This window comes from Thunnus albacares, chromosome 19 (genome assembly GCF_914725855.1).
Source record: "Thunnus albacares chromosome 19, fThuAlb1.1, whole genome shotgun sequence".
NCBI lineage: Eukaryota > Metazoa > Chordata > Actinopteri > Scombriformes > Scombridae > Thunnus > Thunnus albacares.
The window spans coordinates 21,835,882-21,860,498 of NC_058124.1; the positions used below are offsets into that span (position 1 = coordinate 21,835,882).

The 24,617-nt window shown below is 40.4% G+C and overlaps 3 protein-coding genes across 7 annotated transcripts; 2 read left to right on the forward strand and 1 right to left on the reverse strand.

Moving 5' to 3' along the window:
• Window positions 1–1,281: 1,281 nt before the first annotated feature.
• naxe (NAD(P)HX epimerase) lies at window positions 1,282–9,036 on the forward strand. Of its 2 annotated transcripts, none has more exons than XM_044336016.1 (7): window positions 1,282–1,386; window positions 3,039–3,229; window positions 3,314–3,422; window positions 4,003–4,113; window positions 4,358–4,468; window positions 7,323–7,470; window positions 8,647–9,036. In XM_044336016.1, exons 2-7 carry the CDS (start codon window positions 3,057–3,059, stop codon window positions 8,847–8,849), a joined length of 855 nt encoding a protein of 284 aa, XP_044191951.1. In that variant the 5' UTR covers window positions 1,282–1,386; window positions 3,039–3,056; the 3' UTR covers window positions 8,850–9,036. The 2 variants fall into 2 exon arrangements, with proteins under 2 accessions (XP_044191951.1, XP_044191950.1); XM_044336015.1 differs by having other exon boundaries at window positions 1,288–1,464.
• A 574-nt stretch (window positions 9,037–9,610) lies between these two features.
• On the reverse strand, window positions 9,611–17,065 carry scn1bb (sodium channel, voltage-gated, type I, beta b). Its single transcript, XM_044336017.1, has 6 exons — window positions 16,950–17,065; window positions 16,677–16,843; window positions 15,472–15,709; window positions 11,190–11,331; window positions 10,389–10,463; window positions 9,611–9,672 (listed from the first exon to the last, which is right to left on the reverse strand). Exons 1-5 carry the CDS (start codon window positions 16,996–16,998, stop codon window positions 10,394–10,396), a joined length of 666 nt encoding a protein of 221 aa, XP_044191952.1. The 5' UTR covers window positions 16,999–17,065; the 3' UTR covers window positions 9,611–9,672; window positions 10,389–10,393.
• A 1,170-nt stretch (window positions 17,066–18,235) lies between these two features.
• On the forward strand, window positions 18,236–24,580 carry zbtb22a (zinc finger and BTB domain containing 22a). Of its 4 annotated transcripts, none has more exons than XM_044336008.1 (4): window positions 18,236–18,318; window positions 21,113–21,331; window positions 21,994–22,765; window positions 23,018–24,580. In XM_044336008.1, exons 2-4 carry the CDS (start codon window positions 21,125–21,127, stop codon window positions 24,136–24,138), a joined length of 2,100 nt encoding a protein of 699 aa, XP_044191943.1. In that variant the 5' UTR covers window positions 18,236–18,318; window positions 21,113–21,124; the 3' UTR covers window positions 24,139–24,580. The 4 variants fall into 4 exon arrangements, with proteins under 4 accessions (XP_044191943.1, XP_044191941.1, XP_044191944.1 ...); XM_044336006.1 differs by having other exon boundaries at window positions 18,243–18,328; XM_044336009.1 differs by lacking the exon at window positions 18,236–18,318 and adding an exon at window positions 18,368–19,045 and having other exon boundaries at window positions 23,021–24,580.
• Window positions 24,581–24,617: the final 37 nt, after the last annotated feature.

The following is a 24,617-nucleotide window of genomic DNA, read 5'->3' on the forward strand; positions in this document are numbered from 1 at the left end:
TCTATTTTGTGTATTTTTGCTGATATCAATAAACATATTTTCAGAAATCTGGTTGATTTGTCTTTTTGTAATGATAATGATTTGATGAAATCATGGATTACTTGCAGTGTTTGATGTGTTTCTGTAGCGTAAACATGTTATGATGGACAGGATATTTTAATTGTGGGGTGAAATTTATCTGACTGACTGTAATTAATTTGCACAGATGGTTATTTTTCTTTCATAAAATCTGAGACCAAAAAATAAAAAAGGAAATATTTGAAAAACAAAACAAAACTTACTTAATATTTAACACCATCAACCTTTAAAGCCATCAACATCAGGAACATGTTTACTTAAGATTATTATACACATTTTTCAGGTGCTCATCACAATAGATAACATCATTTATAGTGAGATTATAGTTATGTATTCATATTCATCCACTGTCTGCTGTCTTTAACAACTGTTTTTTATTATTATTATATTATTGTTTTTGCTGCAGATATTTACCACCATGTTTATGTTTGACAGTGAAAGAAGCAGATCAACAGATAAAAGAAAATGCAAAATCTTGTTGAATAAATTATCTATGAGGACTTTTTGATACTTTAGGTACATTTTACTGATAATGCTTCTGCACTGGTCTCTGGTCCTCGGATCAGGGTTTGCTGGTTGATTCTCGATCTGTGCTTAAAACCAAAGGAGACTGTGCTTTTGAGGTTGTGGCTCCTAAACTTTGGAACTCTCTCCCTTTGGATCTGTGGACAACTTTAAAAAAACAGCCCAAGACCCATTTGTTTAGACTTGCCCTTGTGTAATTTTTCTATTTTCTATTTATTTCTGATTTTTTTTAAATTGTGTTTTATGTCTGTATGTATGTTTATACTTTATTTCCTCTGTGAAGCACTTTGTGACATCTCTGCTCTCAAAAAGTGCAATTTAAATAAAGTTACTTGCTTACTTTTACTCCAGAATTGTGTATTATGAATTATTTCTATTTTTACTTTTTATTTTTCATTTTATCTTTATTTTACCAGGAAGACCTCATTGAGATAAAAAAAATAATAAAATATGAACCTTCCTTTTTTATAGGTTCCTTTGATTCAAACCCGGAAGTCGGTGATACCGTTGAGGTGCAAAACTGCGAAAGATCTCGCGAGAATGATCATCTTAACCCAAACCATGGTCTTTCTCTAAACCTAACCAAGTGTTTTTTGTGCCTAAACATAACCAGACCTTAACTACAGCGTTGTCACATCATAAAACATCATTATTTTGTACAACGATTAAGAAACACAATGGAAACAACGCGTGCAAATCTCGCGAGAGTTTCGCAAACATAGGGTTACCCATCTAGACACAAGCCTGCCCGGCTGCTGTACTTTATCAGTTTATTATTGTTCTGTAAGTTGAATCAATGCATTGTTTTTATAGGATAACGTGCATGTGGAATTAATTTCTGGGGAAACTTGCTAACATTTGGTGAGTTTCACTAATAATCTTTTGTTACGACATCAATTTGCAGCTCATAGCAGACGTTAGCTAACAGTTTACATAAACTAAACACAGCCTGTAACTTTAGATTGTGTCTGAATTAATCTACATGGATTTATTGTGTTTTAGTCTATCGAATCTATTTATAAGATGCCACTAAACAAACCTTTTAAATGACCTCACCTGTCACGTTTATCAAAGGCTAGCCAGCTAGTTGTTATTTACTGTTAGAACTGAGTGAAACACACAATAGTTAGATCAGCTGATATGTGCAAAGTCACGTAATAAGTTGTCAAGTTTACTGTATGTTCATGAAATTGATCTGACTGTTGTAAATTAAAATATTTTCAATGTTCACTAAACTGTCATGAGGCAGACTTTATTATTTTTTCCTTTCATAATGAAATAAAACAACATAATTATTAATTACTATGTTTTGATGTTTACTGAAGGATTAGCTGATTTATTGATTAGCCCACTGAGAGAAAATTAACCTGTCAAATGTAAATTTTGATAATTTGATTATTTAATCCTTTTCTAACCCTTAATCTAGAAAAAAAATGCCAAATGTTTGCAGTTTCAACTTCTCAAGCATGAAGAGTTTTTGCTTTTCTCTGTGTCATATCATGGTAAACTGAATATCTTTGGGTTTGGCTGCAACTAATTGATTAATACGTTGATTATTTTTGAGATTAATGGTTTAGTCTATAAAATACTGAATCACAGTTTCCCAGAGCCCAAGGTGATGTCCTCCAAATGCCTTTTTTTGTCCAATCGACAGTCAAAAACCCAAGTAAATTCAATGAACAATGATATTAAATAGAGAAAAGCAGCAAATCTTCACATTTAAGAAGCCAGAACTAGAGTCTTTTGCATTTTTTGCTCAATAAATGACTTAAAAATTGTTGCCATCTATTTTTCTGTCACTGAAGTAATACATTTATAGACAAATCATTTCAACACTACCACAAACAAACAATCTGAACTTGGGCTCTAGGAAATTGTGATCGTTATTTTTTCATTATTTTCTTTATTGGCCAAATGATCTATCAATTAATCATAAAGAATCAACAGAATAATTGATAATAATTAGATGGTTAATTGCAATCATACTTGATATTTCAACACAGAATGATTCTGTCTGATGTGACGTCATATAATAGATACTTATCATGCAGTCCAGTCAAGTTCAGACAGTTGACTCATATATTGAAATACAAAAGTACACTGAAGAAAGTAAAATGCAGTTTACTTTGGCATCAAGAATTCGTGCCTCATCACTTTCTGTAAAGCATATTTATCAGTAGCTGAGAGCAGCGGGATGATCGATATCTGCAGGTAGAAGATGAGAGCAAAGAAAAATGCAAGTAACAGAGAAAAGGAGGAAGTGACTTCAGTAGCTTTCATGAGTGGGGAAAATGTACATCAGCATTTGAGTCGTCTTCCCGTAAAAGTTTCTTGTTTTGACAGTTACGCTTCTGTTATTTCATTTAGTCATGCTGCTGATGTGAGGATTCACTTCTTCAGTCCACTGTAGATCACTGCGATCTCTTCTGTTCCAGGACTTTGGATCCATCTGGATGTTGAGTGCGCGGGCCCTGTTTGGGATCGGCTTCCTGGTGACCTCACGGGCCACGGCAATCCTCGCTCAGACAGGGACATGTCCTCTGTCCGCTGCAGCTGTCAACCACAAGAAGGAGTGTAACGGTAGCAGAGCAGCATCCACCATGGCCCAGACCATCAAATATCTCGGGTATACATTATATACAGAACGATTGAAGCATTTACAGACTGCATGTGTGTAGACGGTTCAGACTGACCTGTAGATGGTCCGCAGGCAGGAGGAGGCCCAGCACATCGATGAGGAGCTCTTCAGCGAGTACGGCTTCAGTGTGGACCAGCTGATGGAGCTGGCGGGCCTCAGCTGCGCTACAGCCGTCACCAGGGTGAGACATCAATCGGGGCTCATGGTGACGAGTTTAAGGCAGAAATCTGGAGTGTTTACATCTGCTGTGTTGAGTCTGATTATTAAACACACATGCGGTTCGGATCGGATTTATCACTTGTCACCTCAAAGGGATCAAATCATGACCAGCTTTCTGCTCACTTTTACAACTAAATATTGCAGACTAAGAAATTTTTGCTTTCCCAAATTCTCTAGTTTCTATTTTCTATCTCTACTTCTCTCAGAGACTTAATAAATAATTTCTCTTATTTTCCATTACTGCAGTATTTTCTATTCACACAACTGAAAGACCTTTCAGATATCAGCTATACTTGGTTTCTTCAGCAAAAACGAAGCTAAAGGAAATAAAAGGAAACCAGATTTTCTCATTTACAGCTCATTGATATGTCTAAATCAGATTACTGTCTGAAGAGGTGAATAATCAGGTTACTCCGTCCTCCAAACTTCCTTCCCTAGAAACATTTCCCTTGAGATGCAGCTGTAAAGAAAACCTACATTTCCTGGTCAATAATAGCTGTGTTGCAGTGCTGCATTGATATTGTGTCTGTTGTTTCCTGCAGGCGTATCCGCTCAGTTCTCTGGTGAAGCCCAAACCTTCGCTGTTGGTGATCTGTGGTCCAGGTAACAACGGAGGTGATGGCTTGGTCTGTGCCAGACATCTTAAACTTTTTGTGAGTGTCCTACACTTGTGTGACAGTAACAGATACTGAACAGCACACTGGATTAATGTGCTGTGCTGAGATTCTGATTTCATTTGGGCAAAGTGGCATCAACAGTAGACGACTGAAGGACAGTTATTGCTAAATAAAAACCACAGAAGCAGCAGTGAATCCTGGTCTGTGCAGAGTGAAGTGGAAGTCATTTATCAAACTAAGAGTGATTTTTTTTCTTCATGTCTTGTGTGTCCTCTCTCAGGGTTATGAGCCCACCATCTTGTACCCGAAGAGGCCAAACAAACCGCTGTTCCAGGGTCTGACCACACAGTGCCAGAAAATGGAGATCCCCTTCCTGACTGAGATGCCTGAGGTTTGTTCACCAGTAATTTATCAGTTAAGAAAATTCTTCTGCATATTGTGTTTATGAGTCTGCGTTTTATTTCAAGCTATAAATGACACATAAACAGACATTACTAAATTAGTGAGCTTTCAGTCTAGATTAGATTAAATAAATGATCCCTGTGGGGAAATAGGGTAATTGCAACGGTGAGTTTTCATTTGAACCAATCAACACATAGGCAGTATAAATTATAATTAATGATGCTCCCGACCCGACACCGTGAACCAGGTCACTTTCCACCTGCGATCACTGTCTGGCACTAACAAATCACCCCGACCCGTCATCGCCAGACCGGAACATTTCAAACACAAGGAGCTCATTAAAAGCAAAGGAAGGCGACTGGAAAAGTACAAAATACAAACTCAATGACGTAAAGCTCCCTGAAACAACAACCTGGTTGTGGACAAACTATACATAGAAGGACAGCTCTACCACTCCATGGCTTTTCTGATTCACTACGTCCCATCAAACATTCAGCAGCTGTTACATCGCTCATTAAAATCCGAACCTCTTCCATCATTCTCCCCTATCTCTCTAATATCTCTTGTTGTGTACTACTATGTTTGTTTACATGTGTATATGTAAGTGTTTATTGTTGTGTTTGTTGCTATTATTTCCCCCTCTCTTATGACATCTAGTGACAGCACAGACACACACAAACACACACACACACAACTCAAAGCAAGCATTTACCAGGATGCATTTCACCAATAATCCTGAATCATGGCTCCACTTAAATTCCTAAGCTGGTATATAAGTGGGATTGTCTCCCAAGCTAAAAGGAATAAAATATTTATTCACTTAAATCAATTAAATCCAGATATCTGCCTACTTCAAGAAACCCGTATGTCAAACTCTGATTCACAGGAGAATCCCATTAACTCATATCTCCACCATTATTGACCCAGACGGCAGATTTATTATCTTATCAATCAACAATACAAAAATCTGATCATAGCAAATAGATTAGATTCTTAGATCACAGATTCTTCACATTATTATGTAATTTCACAGACTCAACTCGGCAGTAGACTGAACAGCAACAGCAAGCAGGAAATGGAAATCCATAAATAATAAAACAGAATATGGAGGAGTTTGGACTTGATGACAGTTTGCAACTAAATAATCCAACAGTAAAAGAATTTTTATCATTTATTCTTCTGTGCAGAACTCTTCCTAAACAGTAAATAGATCATGCAGGACATAGCTGATAGCTCAATCCACTCAATTATAATAATTAGTGATCAATCATGCTCCTATTTCATTACATCTACACAGTAAACAGTTCCCTAAACAACCCTCCAGATGGCGCTTCACTATCACGTTGCTTAAAGACCCAAACTTTAATAGGAAAGAGTCGCCATCCTTCACGGACATAAACGACTCTTAAAATAAGAACAATAATCTGGGAAACTGCAAAAACAGAAATCCAGAGAAAAATAATCTACAATATTAATTTAACAAAAAGGAAACAGAGACAACACATGAAAATCATCTGGACCTAAAAAACAAAGAATTAGAAAATATTTACACCAAAACTCCCAACAGAAGAAAACCTCAATAAACGTAGGAAATACACTCACCGTTCACTTTATTAGGAACGCCTGTGTAATCTAATATAATCCAATACAACAGCTCTGCTATAAAGTCTACTTTTATGAAGCTTATACATCTTCAGTTTTTGTTGATATTGTCATAAAGGTGTTAATTCTACTTTATGTTTATTATTGAGGTCGTAGCAGAATAATGAGTCATATTATTATTAGCATCACCAATGGTTATTGTTATTATCTGCTATTAGCACCATCACTTTTACTCCTGCTAACATTTTTAATGCTATTGTCAATTATAGGACTAACACATACAACAAATGCATTACTTCAAATCACAACCCCATTATCACTACTGTTGATGCACACAAGCTGCAGAACACACACAAATGAATCATGCTGAAAAAACAGCGCACCAGCTCCACCCCAGTATCTCTACATTTTGCTTTTTTTTCTTTTCTCTATTATTACTGTTCAACTTTTGTGTTTGCTCCTTTTTTCCTCGTCTGTTCGGTTGAATCTTACTAGCTGAGGTGTCCTGGTCTGTTGTCTTTTGGGGTGGGGCGAGTCGGGGGGGGGGTCGGGAGAGGAGAAAGAAAATGGGAAGGAAAAGAAACTCTCTCCCTGCAGGAACAGGCTCTCTCCCATTGGTTCAGGGGGCTGTTCAGGATGGGTGAGTTGGCGCCTCAGTCAGCTTCCTCCCCAGGGTCTGGAGGCGGCAAAGGAATGGAAAACCCCAGATCCATGCAACAGTAAAAAAAAGTCCATCCTTAAATTTGGAAGAAAAGAAGGGTGCGGTCAGGTGGATGGGACGCGAGGGGGGCTCCTCTACACTTACACACACACACAGGAATCCTGTATAACAGTCTTCCATACTAACATTACTAACAGTACTAATTATAACAGTACTAATTATAACAGTACTAACGTTTGATTTTTTTCTTTTCTGCTGTTACTGCTAGACATCCTCAATGCATGTTTTGTCCTGTTGCGTGAATCCTGTCATGTCATCCATTGTATTACGTTCTGTCTTGTCTTGTATCACCTGTTTTGTCTCATCTCACTTAAAAAAAATAAATAAATAATGATGCAGAAAAAGTATTAGTGGTTTTACAGATGGTATTTTTACAGACATGTGACAGATTTGTACTTTATAGCACATTTTTTAGGGTTTCCAAAGTGTGAAGAGGTACTTCCTGAGATTAAAAGGCAGATTATTGATTAATTGATTGATTATTGATATAAATGATTGATTTATGTGGATGTCTTCTCAGGCCAAATTGATCGACGAGGCCTACAACCTGGTCATAGATGCCATATTTGGCTTCAGCTTTAAGGGGGCTGTGCGAGAGCCTTTTGGATCCATCCTCAACGTGCTGAAGAAGACCACGGTCCCCTTAGCCAGCATCGACATCCCCTCAGGTCAGTCCTCACACTTGACACTTTCCAAGGAGAGCAAGATGGATTTGTACTAAATTTACTTAACAAAAGTGTAAGTTCCGACCATGTTGATGAAATTTCATCACATAAGTGCTGCCTCACAGATTGCCACCCAATATACTCTCTGTTCTTTCATTGATTTTATTAAATGTATTATCCTCCCTGTGCTCAACAGCCTCTCTAGAGGGTTTAAATGTAGATCAAACATAGTTGTTTTTGTTAAATTGATCAGTTACTTGTTAAGCAAAAACATCAAATCATTGTAATTGGCAGTTGTGAAGGTGTTTTGAGGAAGCAGTAATGGTTACAGAAGTATATACACGTGCATTAAAACTGCCTTACGACACTGTCCACTGTCGCAAATAACGAAAATAAAGTATATGTTAATGTATTCCAGCACATAAGAACAAAATAATAGCAACTATATACATAACTTCAGCAAAGTGTATCTGCCATTCTTTTCCAAATATACTTAAACTGTACATAAGCTACACATAAACTACTGGATGAACTTAAATAATGTTAGAACACACATATCATGTGATTACAACATAAACAATTCACCAAATACCAGCATGTGGCTACTAGAAGTACTAGTGCATACTAGAGGTAAGTGGCAAAATGTAATTGAAGTATCAAAAGTAAATTATTACGCAAAATGGCCGTATTGTATGTATTATTGGAATATTAATACTGATTCATGTACATGTAAGCAGTGAGCTCATTTTAACAACTTATACATGTAAAGTAGTTTCATCTATATTAATGCATATTTAATAAACTTCATGTTTTACATATAAACTATTGATCTGAAAAGTGACTTGTAACCATCACAGTGACATAAATGTAGTGGAGTAGAAGTATTAAGTAGCACAAAATGGAAATACTATAGTAAGTATATCTGTCTCTCTGTGTGTAATGAATCTTGAAAATCAATAGCTGAATTTGCATGAAATTTGTTGTGCACGTTCATGCTCCCAAAAGGAAGAAACCTGTCAATTATGGTGACCCTTTGACCTTTTCCTCTAGTGCTACATCAGATCAAACCAAGACATTTTGACAAAACGAATCCCCATATTGTCTTAACTTTTATTGTGCTCATTCACTCTCCCCCTAAAAAAAAAAAAAGGTTGTGATATCTTTTTTTTTTTTTTAAAGGTTGGGATGTGGAGCAGGGCAGTAGTACAGATGGCCTCCAGCCTGACATGCTCATCTCTCTCACTGCGCCCAAGAAATCAGCTTCCTTGTTCAGAGGACGCTACCACTTCCTGGGTGGCCGCTTTGTGCCGCCCGGCCTGGAGAGGAAGTACCAGCTCAACTTGCCTCAGTACCCCGGAACGGACTGTGTGTTACAGCTGTAAGGAGATATCGGTTTGCTGAGAGGTTTCGGTTGCTCTAGGAATGATATGGCTTGTAAATCTGGGAATTTGATTGGTTCCCATTGACTGTGTGGTGGTAGTGGGTGTGAATCCGATGACGTGTTACAATAGATCTTAATGTGAGAGTGCTGCAGCTACAGTGAAATAAAAAATATTGATTGGAAGGAAACTGCGTTGTTGTCACTTGTTTCTAAAATATGAATCAGACAAATCAGCAAAATGTCTATGCAGATGTGTTATTACCATCAACACCAGACCACTCAATCACATGTGTTTTCTCAGTTTTTATTAGTACATCTTAAGGTTTCATTGAATGTACTAGCAGTTAAACTGGAAAGACGGTCTATCATAGTCCACCATGTTCTATTTTATATATAACCTTACCATACATGTTGTGTGTCTCATTATTTATACATAAGGTAGTGATGATTTAGTAAAAATCTTTCTTTGACAATCACTCTCATAAAGTCCAACAGACTCCCGTTGTATTAGTGAATTTTATATAAATGTATGACTACATAATACTTAAAAGAAATACTGTATGTAAAGTGTATGCTTTCGACAATGTGGCTCATTAATGCATAATGGTTTTTCTCACATAAGTGCAGAACATGCTTTTGCGCGCAGTATACTATATACAGTGCTGGTACCATGCTCTCTTTGTACTTCATATTCATTTGTGACCTTTATCAAGGAAAAGGTAAAATAGAGAGTTGAGATGGAAAGGAGTTTTTTTTTTTTTCCCCCCAAGTTGGTCTCATGCAGGTCAGAAGGTGGAGGGATGTTTTCAGTCCATGTAAAAAGCCTAAAAATAAAGACAGCATGTTATTTCAATAGTTGAATTTATAAAATATAAAACAGTCTGTAAATACGTTAGAATACAGGCTGGGTATTGTTTAAAGTCCCCCTCCGCTCAAAAATGTGTTTTTCTTCTTGTTCCTCCAGTTGGATGTTTGAGCTACACTGTGCAGAGTGACGTTATGTGCAGAGTTTGACACTAAAAGGCTGTTTTCGTGTTCATCTGCTCGTGTTCGTCAGTTTTTCAACAAAAGAAGCTGAAGTTCTCAAATATTTAAGAGGGTCTAAACACAAGCAGCCATACATGAGCTTTGGCTAAATAGTTCAAAGGGGACATACCATGCATATTTCTAGATCTATATTTATATTCTGGGGCTTTTCTGCAATATCTTGACAATTAAACACAAAAGAATCCTTATCTATCTCATATTGGCTCTTTATGCAGCCCTTTCAGTTCAGTCTCTGTCTGACACACGCTGCTTCAGCTCCCGTCTCTTTATTACACAACATCAAAAAAAGCATGATATGTCCCTTGTCACTGGTTCAAATGGGTCAACAATAGACTCAGTGTGCCTGATATCCTACAATACAACAAAAGGGACGTTTAATTTCTTTAGTGTTTCTGATAGAAGTTCAAATTATGTAAAAGGTTGTGACACGTTGAAGTTACATAGCTAACTGTGGAATGATGCTGTACATTTTCGCTGCAAGATCACAACATACCTTTGCTATTCTCCAACTTGAACCCCTGCGCAGTTATCTTTACTTTCCGAGGCGATCGCTAAATATTCAGCATTTCTGGAGGGAAAAGAGAGAAAAAAAAAACTTTTAGTGGTTATGAAAAACGTTTTTACTTTAGGACAGTGACATGGGTGAAAAATGCAAAAAAAACCAAAAAAACACAGCTATGGTTTTATGACAAGTCTTTGTTCCTTTTTTGACTTACAGGAGGGAGGTTTTGGTTTTGGTTTTGACTAGGGAGGAGGATGGGACGGACAAGACGAAAACACGACAAGTGGACAGAGGGAGTGTGAGACGTTAGACAAAGAGACACAAGTGAGAACACACAAACACAATGGAAACAGTGATAATCTTAAAAATAAGTGGATAACAAGACCGGTGCTGGGGGAAAGATCTTTGAACCAAAGGAATGATTTATTTGAAGTGACAGCAGGGCAGCATTCATGTAACATTCAAACATTTCAAAGCAATGAACACATCAGAGTGGCTAGTTTGGGAATTTTTTAACATGCAAAGTAACTCAGATGTGTGTTGTTTCAAGCTTTACAACACACATCTTTTCTAAAGGGGTTTGCTGCTATGAGATAAAAACCTTGTATCTCCAAAATGTTTTAAAGGGTTAGAATTTAAAGGGTTGCAAAAAGAGATTTTTCCTCAACCTGCATAAACATATATATACAATATAATGTCACATTGAAGTAAAAACCAAATCATCACATTTTGAGTGACAAGGTTTTCCAATCTCATGAGCATATGCACATATATGTAACAAAATATATTTACGCGGCTTCCCGTAGTGCTTCTTCTCCGGCTGCTGCTATTTTTCTGTAGCAGTAAATCATCTCTATGAGGAGCCAGACCTGTAGGCCGATGATGGACACGTACATCATGACCTCCGACACGATGGAAGCTGTACCTCTGGTGGCTGTGCGGAGGGAGGCAGGAAATCAAGTCATCAGACAAAACACTGAAGAGGCAACCTGACAAGGCTCTTACTAAGCAGAAACTATCTGGCGTTTACCCCCTCACAGAAAGGATCCAATCTAGAAATGATGTGTTAGAGTGAATCTAAAGACAGCATGCAGCTGCAGATGCAATCAACTGCACAATCTTCTTCTTGATTTCTCATCGTTGAGGAGTGTCTTCTGGGAGATTGTGCAGGCTAACTGTGAGACACAGACATTTGAAACAGCTGGGTTTTAATCAAGAGGGACACATATGTTTTCTACCTCAAAATCCATAACTCATTTCAAAATAACTAGTGGCTGTAACCTTCATTTGGAATTGCATTCAACAATGTAATTTAGCAGATGCTTTTATCCCCAGTAACGTACATCTGAGAGCTGATACAACACAGGCAAGGATCTAGTCAGAGAGAGAACAACGTGAGTAAGTGTCATAAAGTTAAGTTTGAGTCCGACAGGACGTAGGTGCCAACAGGCAGAGCATAGAGTGCATAGAAGCAGATTTTTCTTCATTTTTTCTTTACATTGTCTTTAGTCTATCAAGTGCAGAGGTGTTCGTGAAAGAGCTGGGTCTTTAGTCTTTTCTTAAAGATTGAGAGGGACTCTGCAGATCAAACAGAGTTTGGTAACTCGTTCTACCGCCGGGGAACTACAGAAGAGAGGAGTCTAGCTAGTGACTTAAGGCCCTGTTGTGGTGGTGGTAACAGGCGCCTTTCATTGGCAGAGCGTAGTGAGCGGGAGGGAGTGTAGACCTGAATGAGGGAGTTCAGGTAGGCTGGAGCTGTTTTAGTTGCTATTTTGTTAGTGAGTGTCCAGGTTTTGAATTTGATGCGGGCAGCAACTGAGAGCCAGTGGAGGGATATCAACAGTGTGGTGATGTGCTGTTTTGGGGCTGCTGAAGACCAGGCATGCCGCCGCGTTGTGGATCATCTGCAGAGGTTTGAATGTACATGCAGGGAGGCCTGCCAGTAAGGAGTTGTAGTAGTCAATGCGTGATGTTATGAAAGCCTGTACCAGGAGTTGTGGTTCATGCTCAGACAGGTAGGGTCTGATCTTTCTGATGTTGCACAGGGCAAACTGGCATGACCGAGCAATTGAGGTCATGTGAACCTTAAAGGTTAGTTGGTCATCAATCATGACACCCAAGTTTCAGGGAGACTTTGTGGGCATGAGTTGGGTTGATTCGAGCTGGATGCTGATGTTTTTTTTGTATGGAAGGACTGGCTGGGATGACAAGGAGCTTGGTTTTAGAGAGGTTGAGTTGAAGGTGGTGTTCTTTCATCCATGCTGATGTATCAGCAAGGCATGATGAGACCTGAACTGAGACTGTGTAGTCTTCTGGCAGGAACAATAGGAAGAGCTGGATATCGTCAGCACAGCAATGATATAAGGTATGAAAAACCATGGGAGCAGATTTTTGCGAAAAGTGAGGTGGTGTATATTGAGAAAAGAAGTTGACCGAGCCTTGACCCTTGAGGAACGCCTGTGGACAAGCTGTGTGGTTTGGACACTTCTCCTCTCCAAGATACTCTAAAAGATCTCCCTGAGAGGTAGGACATGAACTGGCGGGGCGGAGGGCAGATCCTGAAATACCAAGCTCAGTGAGTATGGAGAGGAGGATTTGGTGGTTAAATGTGTAAAAAGGCAGCTGACAGATCAAGCAGCAAAAGGGCTGAGGACTGACCAGCAGCTCTAGCTGAACACAGTGATTCCATAACCAACAGTAGTGCGGTCTCGGTAGAGTGACCCTGCTTAAAGCCAGACTGATTCGGATCGTACAGGTTGTTCTCAGAAAGGAATTCAGAGACTTGGTGAAAGACTGTGCACTCAAGTATTTTTGATAGGAGGGGCAGGAGTGAAATTGGTCTGTTGTTTTCAACCTGGGCTGGGTTGAGTGCAGGTTTTTTGAGCAGCGGGGTGACACCTGTTGAAAGTGGGGAGTTGATGATGTGTGTGACTGCAGGGTTAAGTGCGGGGGAAATGGTCTGTAGAGGGTTGGATGGTATTGGGTCCAGTGGACAGGTAGTGGGATGAGAGTCCAGCAGAAGTTTGGAGGCTTCCTCCTCAGTCAGAGGAAGAAGGCAGAGACCTTATCAGTAAAGAACGAGGCAAACATGTCTGCAGTGAGGAGATTAGAGGGCAGAGGAGGAGGCGGATTGAGGAGTGAGTTAAAAGCAGAAAACATTTTCCGAATGTCTGTGCTGCCACAGATCTTGTTCTGATAGTAGGTGGTCTTAGCTGTTTTTAAAACTGGATGAGAATGATGTTAGGAGACCCTGATAGTCACTGAGGTCAGTGGGCTCTCTGGACTTACGCCATTTTCTCTCCACTGCTCTGAGTTGCTCTCTGATGACTTCAGTGAGCCATGGAATAGAGGTGGTGTCACGAGCAGGTTTGGATGTAAGAGGGCAGAGATTGTTAAGAGAGGAGGCTAGTGAGGAACAGAGTGTGTCTGTAGTGTCATTGACAAGGAGTGAGGAGAATTCATTGATTGATTGATGAGGAGGCATGGTGGCCAAGACTTAATTAGAAAGTATAGTCGGCGTGAAGGACCAGAAATTTTGGCAGAACAAGACCAGTTGCTGAGGAATATGAGGATATGTTCCGGTACAGTGATCGTGAATTGTGGTCAGACAGATGTACAGTAAAGGGGGTGACAGTCAGATTTGCTGTGGAGCAGTTCCGAGTCAAAATCACATCAAGAGTATTGCCCCATTTGTGTGTATGGGAGGGGTGGAGGCCTGTTTGAGGTCAAATGAGGGCAGAAGTGACAGGAAGTCAGCTGCTAGGGTTTTGTCAGTATGGACATTCATGTCTCCTATTACAATCAGTGGTATGTCATCATAAGGAATGGCTGAGAGTAACATGTGTAGTTCAAGGAGCGACAAATCCAAAGGAGTTTTTGTTTAGCAGAGAAAGCTTGAGTGAATTTCCAGTCTTTGTAAATGACTACAGAACAGAATGGGGTGTGTGTGAATTACATAATGATATATCTGCAAGCAAGCCTTTATAGAACTTGATGTGATGGAAGTGATATTGCCAAGCTGGTAGTGTGGAGTCAAAGTGGACAATAAAACTCTCCGACAGTGAGCCTGCAGTGGTGCTGACTTGCCATTCTCTAATACTCCTCCCTGTAAGTGCAGGCGCTGGATAATAGCGGAAACGTATACATTTTAGCTCCGTCCTGCTACTTCTCAAACATTGTTTTGCTCTTACACATAGACTATGCCTTTGTTATACTTTCCTTAGCTTGCTTTTTATGGCAACAGGATGTACATTAAGTTAAAAGGTGCTAGCACTTTGTTCCTACATGAATGCATTTCTTAGTCATACCACATAAAATAGCACAAATAAAGAGGAAAATATATCTATTTTACAGCATATTCTGAATGTTTTGGGGACGGTATAAATCTACAAGAAATTCTCACTCACTATTGTCTACTATCATGTATGACACATAGAAAAGCTGCAACAAGCAAACGTTTGTCATTTTTCCTTCAAAAATGACTGAAACAGTTAATCGAATATCAAAATTGTTGGCGATTCATTTTCTGTCGATCGTTTATATTGACAAATCGTTGTAGCTCTAGCGTCCCCATGTTAACCTTATTTATCTAAACCCTCCACAGCCTTCAGAGCTTTGATAGCAGCCAACAAAACATTTTATGTTGAACTGAACGACCTGAAACAACCTGCAAAGCCTCAGAACAAACTTTGATTTACTCATTGTGGTCTGGAAAGACTCAACTACTTGCACCAATGTTGAAAAGTCAGAGCTTTGCCAGCCGCAGATTTTACCAACAACCACCACCAGAATTACCACAAATTATACCATACAGTGAAAATATTGTGCTTATTTGTGTTAAAATGATCTATCCATTTCAAGCCCATCCATTAAATGCTTTCTAAGACCTTGATCAACAGAATATCTGATGATCTCACCATGTAAGTTCATCAGTTTTTTGCAGTTTTGCATATTATTTTACTTATTTAATATTTTCCAGGGCATGTTCTTGAATCCCGCTCCTTGTAACTCAATCTGTGCTCATATCACACACCAAACGCCAAGTTATACAGCAGTGCAATTGATTCCATCGTACCTTTAGCCACCACAGTGAGGTGGACATCCTTGCTGACCAGAGTGTTGTACTCGTAGTTCTCGTAAAAGAGGACGCGGTTGAAGAGGCAGCGGTAGGTGCCCGTGTCATTGAAGGTGACATTGAGCAGGTATATGGACGCATCTTGGATGTCGTTGCTCCTTTTACTTCCGTTCCAATCCACACGGTCCATAAACTGATCGCTTTCAATGATGGGGCTTCCGTCACTGTAGGTGTAGATCTGGTGACAGAGCGACGTCAGTGTTATTTAAAAAACTAGATACTTTTGCACATGTATTGCATATTTGCACTACTTTTTGCACAATGCACAAATCATGTGCTGTAAATGGCCTAAGTATTGTAAGTTTTTAATGTAATTTCTTTCATTTCTTACCATGTATTCATTATTTTAAATAATGCCATTTAATAATGCTGTTTCCTTTCCTTGACTGTTTCTTGTGCTGCTGTAACATGTGAATTTCATCGATGAAGTCTTATCTTAAAGATCAGATTTTGGATTAAACTTTGGATTATTTCTGTGTCGGGGGTGGAGACCTGGTGGATTGTGATGGTGTGAGAGTTGATGAGGATTGGTGGTAGCAAAAGCAGATTATCCCATGAACCTCCAAAGCATGCATATGCACATAGATAACATTTATGTGTGTATACATAGGGAATAAAATGTTTTTAATGCTGCGTAAAGGGGATTTAAGGACAAATTTAACCCGACATTCCTCACAAAAATCCGGATGACCCAATCCTCATACATGTCCTTTTCTTTTTTTCCAATCAAAAAGGTGACTTGTTTAGGCATGAAAGTCAAAACGTGATAATGATGTACTGAACTAAATATGCAGCTACATTATCACAGCATGCACTCTGCTGGCAAACAGAGGATCGAGCTCAAGGTCAACACAGTTGTATGTCATCTCTAGGGCTCTAATTGAGCTCTAACGATTGATTCCATCTGAACCCTAACGGCAACCTCAGAACCGGGCCCTATCGTGTGACCGACGGTAAGCATGTATGAGGGCATATGTGGGTGTGAGTGAGAGAGACACAGGAAAGAAGAGAAGCTTGGGTGTATATTAATAGGTTGTGTCTTGAGGAATGGGCCACAGTTAATGTGTTCTGCTTTAGGCAGAAGTTTGATTTTTAAGGATGCTTTCATTAAAAATACACTTAAGCAATGGCGGATTTGCACTCACTTGAAAAAAGTCAGCCTCTCCTTTGGGCTTGAAGTACCATTCGATGTTGGCAGCACCCTTCACTTCACTCCTCTTCTTGCAGGAGATGCAGCCCAGCTTGAAACCCTTGCCCGCCACTGCCTCCGTGTCAGAGTCCACCTCCGCACAGGCCCCATGACTCTGGTACACTGTTAACAAATAAACAGATAACAATCACAAGTCAGGTTGTTCAGCTGTGGGTTGACATGATTTAACGACAACATATAACAGCTGCAAAGAACCAGCTGTACTCACCAAATAGGGCGCAGAAAAGGGAGACAAGTAGTAGGCGAAATGCTGTCATGTCACCGGGTGTTAGAGTAGCTTTTTTATTGGACGAGGGGCCTCAAAAACTACAAACTTTATCAGCAACTCTCCTAGTGTGGAGCACCCAAAGATTTTTTATGACCCTTGAGACACTCATAAACTGAGGACCTCCGAGTTTGTAATAATTGAGCAGATAATTGCAATTGCTGCAATTGTTTTTTTATCTTGAGAAGACTGGAATTTGTCTTATTTATCTGTAGATTTCAAAAGCTGTGGATAAGTAAAGTGCAGGCTAATGTCATGGGTATGTGTCAGGCAACTAGCAGATAAACATGCATTGTAAAGTGCAAAATGTATCTACCTATAGGCCTCACTTATACTCCTAAATTTGTATATGATGTCCTAATGGTGCTATCGAACCACTGTGTCTCAGTTCTTTGGCTCAAGCCAACAACAGTTTCCTGTTGTTACAGCATTTATTGCCAGAGATTATTGCTGTTTTGAGACAGTCCCACAATTCATCTCTGTTAAATTAATGCATTCAAGATATGGGCTTTCTGCTTTTAATTATCAAGAAGCACATGAAACAATCCAGATATGTGATGACTCACAGTGATCCCCAGATCTTCACCCTGAGATTTGATTATCTTTTTCCCTGAGGTCCTAATGTGCGATGCACTGAGCAATCGTTAGACCTGTCTGGGGCCACATGCTCAAGTCAAGTCAATTTTATTTGTGTAGCCTAGTATCTTCTCTCTTCTTATGTTGGCAAAGTACAGACAGCACAGGTACACAAAGGTACTGATAGGTTTTAAAATGTGTTTATATAATGTGCAACATGCCAGCTACTGACTGAACGTCTACATTACACTTAATGTCAGTGCATATATTATTAATTTGCATGCTCTATGATAAGAATTAAATGGCTACCTCTAACAGGCTACACGCTACCGATATTGAATGCAGACCAATCTAATGGTCAAAAGATATTTATCCTTAATCGGATCACTAAAAATCAGAGCCTACTGTCCTGAATCAGAGGCCTCCTCTCCTCTCCTCGGGCTGAGTCGTCTCCTCGGGAAAAATTAATAAAAAAAAAAAAAAAATACTGTCCTCTGCTGCGGTGACAGCTGATTGTGGAAAGACTTGTAATTTCACCTATCTGATGACCCCGGGCTCGCAGAAGAGATGCTTCGGTCGTGCTGGCATTGCAGATAAAGCTGCTTGAGCGCACACGGGCACATGAAAAAATGGACAAAACATAAGCACTTCCTGTGCTCAGTTAGCGGTGTTTTTCCTGCGCCACAGCGGCGGCGGCTCTGTCGCTCGGTTCGGAGGATGCTGCAGAAGCACTGCGGTAAAACTGCGTGAGTGTGTGTGTGTGTGAATGTGTGTGTGTGTGTGTGTGTGTGTGTGACAGAGAGAGAGAGAGAGAGAGGGAGAGAGGGAGGGAGTGAGCAGGTGCTGTATGTGACGATTGCTTCAGCTTCTGCCCCGCTGTATTTAAACTGACTTGAATAAAAGCAGCACATTTAATAAAAAAGAAAAAAAAAAGAAAAAAATGGGGGGTGCTGTAGCATTTGTGGCAAAGGGTTGCACTGATATTTGAGTGAACTGGCCCTTTAACGGGACTCCAGCGGGGCGGGGTGATCAATGTTAGCATCTTTCTGTCAACACAAGTTGTTCATGAAACGCTGCATCAGTCAATAACTTCTCATAACAGCTCGACCAGCTGTATATTCAGCTGTCATCATATCAGTCAGACAGCCCCGCGGCTTCAGCTGCAGCTGAATGTGTCCCGTATGATGACATTTGATAATAATTCAACCCAACTTTCACACCTAACACCCACTCGCGTTGTGTGTGAGGATGCTGATGCTGTTTTGTCAACCAGCTAGCATCAGCAACGCCTCCGGGCAAGCTGCTTATAGCCTTTGCTAGCGTGTTCACCTTTATTTATTTATTTTTCCACACAAACAAAGAGATGGCACTTCACATGTGGTATTCACGAAAAACAATGTGCTGCAAATAGTACAGCGACGTCACGTATAGAAGTTAAAAGCTCGACGTGCCGACAAACAAAGGTAAAGTAATTAAGCTAACTGCTAGCTAGCTAACGGTGGTTAGCTACAAGCTAACGTAGGAAAGACCATGAGTATATGTGGATTAATAAGGACTAGCAGGGACACTAAAACATGACAGTGTGTCTGGTGGATACAACCAGATTTCATGTAGACAATACAGTTGCTGTTTAACGATAACCGTATAGCGACGGGCTTTGTTAACTAACTTTGTGCTTCGTACAGTGGAAGGCTAACTGTAGCAAGCTACATGCGTTAATGACCATCAGGTGGAAACTCTTCATGTCACAAATCTGAACAGTTTGGAAAAGATACACACAATTATCATTAAATATCGACAGTCTACCTACTTTTAATTTATCTGACACTGAAGAGCTCTTAACCACAAGTAAATTAATCGATTAGTCAGTTGATAAATAACCAGTGATGGAAAGTAACTAAGTACATTTACCAAAGTCAACTGTACTTAAGTACATTTTTGAGGTAACGTTACTTGTACTTTACTCGAGTATTTCCATTTGATGCTACTTTATACCTCCACTTCACTACATTTCAGAGCGAAATATTGTACTTTCTTCTCCACTATATGTATTTGACAACTTTAGTTACTTTTCTTATGAAGATTTGACACAATGGATAATAAAACAAGCTTTTAAAATACAACTGTTAACCTTTTTGGCTTTTGACGTCGTACAAAAAGCAGTGTGTAGTTGGAGTCACATTTCAAATGTCTATGAGTTGTTAACAACTCCATCAAATAGTGACTTCCTCCTCTAAACTTCTCACATGGTTTCATTTCAGTAAATGTTCGAATATTTCACCAAAAATCAAAGTTTAGAGAAAAACTTCAAAAAGTGAAACAGATTTGTGTATCAGAACTTTGATTTTTCTTCTTTCCTCTCCCATCAATGATCTCACGACCCCTCAGATGTATCTGGTGACCCTTTGGAGGGGCTTGACCCCTAGTTGGGAACCACTGGACTAAACTAGCTAACTGTATATAAAGTAGCCTCCAGCAGCTACAACGGTAACATGCTGCTCTAACACTGATGCTTCAGCATTAATAATCTAATGATGTCATATATAATAATATATCAGTCAGGGGGACAAGGAGTACTTTAACATTAATACCTAAAATACATTTTGCTGCTAATACTTATGTACTTTTACTTAAGTAGGATTTTTTCTGCAGGACTTTTACTTGTAATAGAGTATTTTTACATTGCTGTATTGGTACTTTTACTTAAGTAAAGGATCTGAATACTTCTTCCACCACTGCCTACTTTAGATTTATCTGACACTGTAGAGCTCTAACCACAAATCGATTAGTTGATTGACAAATAAGTAATCAGCAAATGAAGTGATTGTCAAAAACTAATTGATGGTCAGTTTTCAAAAAGAGAACATACTACTTTCAGGTCCTCATTTGTGAGGATTTCCTGCTTTTCTTTAGCTTATTTGATAGAAAACTGAATATTTATGTTTTGTAGTGTTGGTGGGCGACTTTTTAGAGGAAATTATTATAAGTAAAGTTTTTTTTTCCAGAGCCTGATACAGTTTGACATCTTCAAATTGCTTTTTTGCTCAAACAACAGTTCAAAACTGGCAGAGATTCAATTTAACATCACATAAGAAGAACCAAGATGAATATGGTTTCAGATTAACTTTCTGTTGATCAACTAATCGATTAATCGACTAATTATTTTAGCTCTAAGTGCCGAAAAAATATTATATTCATGTATGTAAATGGAGGAACATTGGCCCTTAAATTTCCTCTCTTTTAAATGAATTTAGAGTGTATTCATCTGAACTGAGGATGTTGAAATCAAAGAAAGTCTTTTGAGAATTAGTTTATACTAATTTAAATATCTTGTCACTGTTTTGACAATGATATACATACGTTCTCCTACTTGCATTGTACATTTCTGTGTTGATTAAAAGCAAAGTGCAACCGTCATCAACAAATACTATACATAGATGTCATGTTCCTCAAGTTAATCCACCCTTCTCTTCAACAAAAGCAAAATGTTTGATTTTGCGCTTATTATTAATAACTGATCTTCTCTCTAGTTTTGCGTGACCATGGATCCGACCTGCAATGCCTCTTCGACTCCAGCTGGTTTGACTGTGCAGGTGTGTTTTCCTGCCGCCCGCGCCGCCGTTTTGGACAACCTGAACCGGCAGCGGGAGGAGGGCAGGCTGTGCGACCTCTCCATCCAGGTGCAAGGTCAAGTGTTCAGGGCTCATCGCTGTGTGCTCGCTGCGTCCTCACCTTACTTCCATGACCAGGTAGGCCAGGCTGTATCAGTGTGCAATACAGATTCATTCAGTTACTATAAGGTACTGTTGTTTTGGCCACTTCAGTCTCCCTACATTCTCCTCCAGATTATAGACTGTATATAAATATGGATGTCTGACAGCTCCCCAAAAGTGAAGCCAAAACATCTCCATCACCCCCTGGTGGCTGGCTGCAGTACAGACATGAGCCAAACTAAAAAAACTAAAAAATCAGCCAAACTGAAAAATCAAAATACACACCAAATAAATTTTTATCCCAAAGATGGTTTCTGTTATTTTAGGTAGTTCTTCTCATGCTGATGTTTGTCCAAGCACTCATTCTTCTGATGAGTCTGTTTGTAATTAGTTGTTTTACGATATAAAAAGGGTTAGTGACATCATGATTGACAGCTCTGACAGCCGCTCTCAAACCTCTATCAGGGCGAGGGACGGCTGAGTGGATGTGTTGCGCAGGCTGTCATCCTGCCGCCCGACTCTACTGCGCAGACTCTGGCTGCAAATGACGTCACACAAGCAAGATGGCAGCTCCTGGAAACGAGATATTTTGGCTTCACTTTTGCATAGTGGCAGGAAGTGGAGACACGTCGTCCATATTATCTAAAGTCAATGATCCAGATGCCTAAAACTTTGTCTTTATTCCCATCTGTCAACAGGTGTTACTGAAGAACGTTACAACGGTTTCCCTGCCCTCAGTTATGGACCCAGTGGCCTTCGAGAGTGTCCTGAGTTCGGCCTACACAGGCCAGCTGAGCATTGTGCATGATGACATTGTCAACTATGTCACTGTGGCCAGTTTCCTCCAGATGTGGCACATCGTGGACAAATGCACCGAGATCCTGAAGAGGTCCCGGCCCTCGGCAGAAGTCACCCCAGGAGAGGCCGCTGCAGCTCATCCCGGCACCGCATCTCGACAGCAGTCCCCGAGCAGCACCGACTGCTTATATCTGGAACGAGAGGGAAGAAAGAAGGAGAGGAAGCCTGACGCCTTGCCTCCCTTAGCTACATGGAGACGCCCGCAGCAGTTTCCTAGATGGGGGCGTCCACGGCCCTCATCAGGCCAGCACTTAACGGACTCTAAACTGGACGCCCTCCCTGGCTATGCGGAGAATGATTACACCAGCTGTGAAGAGGCATGGGTATCAAGCCAAGCCAAAACCAGCCACTTTGGTCATGATGGACCTGGCCACAATAGCCGGCACCACGGGGGGTTCCCTAGTGGTGAGGCATTAAAGCAGAAAGCCAGGTTTCAACAGCGGGGAGCGCCGCTGAGCGCTGATAGACTGCCTGATAAAAATAGAGATAGCGGGGAGAGTGATGAGACACTAGAGAAGAGGAAGAATGAGAAAAGAGAGATCGAGGCAGATGAGGGAGTAGGAGAAGAGGCGGAGGAGAAGAAGCAAGGCTTTGCACAAATGGGACACTGTGGTAAGATATGAAAGCCTCATTTTACTTTAAACACAAACAACAAATCTCTGTAATTAAATGGCAGTAAATTCTACTTGTTTTCTGTCTGTAATTATGAATTCTGGCATAAACATGGTAATAGAAAAACTTGTTTTCATTTACTAAAAAAAGCAGCACAGATCTCAAATGTTAAATGTTTTGTTTGGTTCTGTGCATAGTGTAAATGAATATACACTTGCTATCTACATGTGATTTTGTTTTTCATTTCTCCAGCAGACTTCCACCCAATTTCAAATGAGAACGTGGAAGCCCGACATGCCGCGGGGAAGGAGAGTGAGGAGGAGATCAAGGAAAAGGTGCAGAGAGATTTGGTAGGAGGTGTTCCCTCCTCTGACCTGCCCAACGTTCATGCGTGCCAAAAAAATGAAGGAGTTCCGGGCCCGTCCTGCTCGGTTTCAGCCCGGCTGCAGTGGCAGACGGGTCCCTGGTCTCAACAAGAGCCGAGGCCTCAGGAGGGCGAGGCTGCCAGCTGCAGTAAAGACGAGGATGAAGATGAGGAGGAAGAGAATGTGGACTTTGAATGTTTCACAGAAGGGACCTTTAGCAGAGACACATATGATGAGATTGAAGATGGCACAGGACAGGTTTCCCAGAGGCCTTTAGTGCCTGTGTCTCCTGACTTCACCATGGCAGGCTCGGAGGTGAGCTGGCCCTCCACCAGCGTGGAACAGGGAGGCTCATTGACACCCACCTCCAGCCGCCATTTGTCCCCCTCCTCCGCTGCATTCCCGCCACCACCTTCACCCCCAACCCCATCTTCATCATCCTCCGTCTCCCTTGCTGGCGCTCCGTACACGGGCAAAGTCCACTTCTGCCACTGCGGCAAAGCCTACACCCTGAAGAGTATGCGTGACCGACACGTGAAGATGCAGCACCTCAATCTGCGGCCTTTTTGCTGCCCTGTTTGCACAAAGTCCTTCAAGATGAAGCACCATCTAACCAAGCACCTTAAGACGCACGGAGGGCTGCGGCCCTACGAGTGCGGCTTGTGTGGGAAGAAAGTCATTTGGAGAGACAGCTTCCTGAGACATCAGGCCAAATGTGAGAGACTCGCCTCCAGCTCCTCGGCTAACAACAACCAAACGACCACAGCAGCAGCGGATATCGATGACAGTTGCAATTATGGATTTGATGAAGGGGAGGCTTTTCTCGCAATGGGAGGACAGGTGAAAGTGGAGGAGGTGTATTTTCACGGGGAGATGGCGGATGGGATGGGTGGCCTGCTGGGGAGTGTGTCTGGGATTGTGGATGAGTTAAGAACTCAGCCACAAAATTTGGACACCGGTAGTCATGTTTTTAAAGAGGAGGCGAGTGAGAGTTTTAGCAGAAGTTAAACACAAATGTGAAACTACATGCTTGGACAATGAATCACATGGTGACTTTAAAAAAGTCCGCGGACACAAATCATCGAAGGCTTCTTTGAAAAGCTGCTTTTATTTTATCCTTTGTATGTGCACTCTTTTCATGTTGTGTATTTTGGAAAAAAAAAAAAAAAGAACAATCATATACTTCATTCAAATTGTGCAGTATCATGTAGGCTCAGTTCTTGTTTAGTGATGCTGTAACCTACATCTGTATCGATCAGTGTTGTGAATGTAATTCTTGAGCCTGAATAAAGTTGATTTGCATTTTGCACATGAATTATTTTCCACTGGCCTGCAGTATAAAACAAATACAAAGTTATAGATCATTTTTCTTGTGCCACAATTCTTCACACAATGTAAAGGAAAGAAGTTTTGATGTATATGGTAATTAAAACAGTTTGGAATTTTCTAATTGACTGTGGAATGTAATTCATTCTGAAACATTGAGG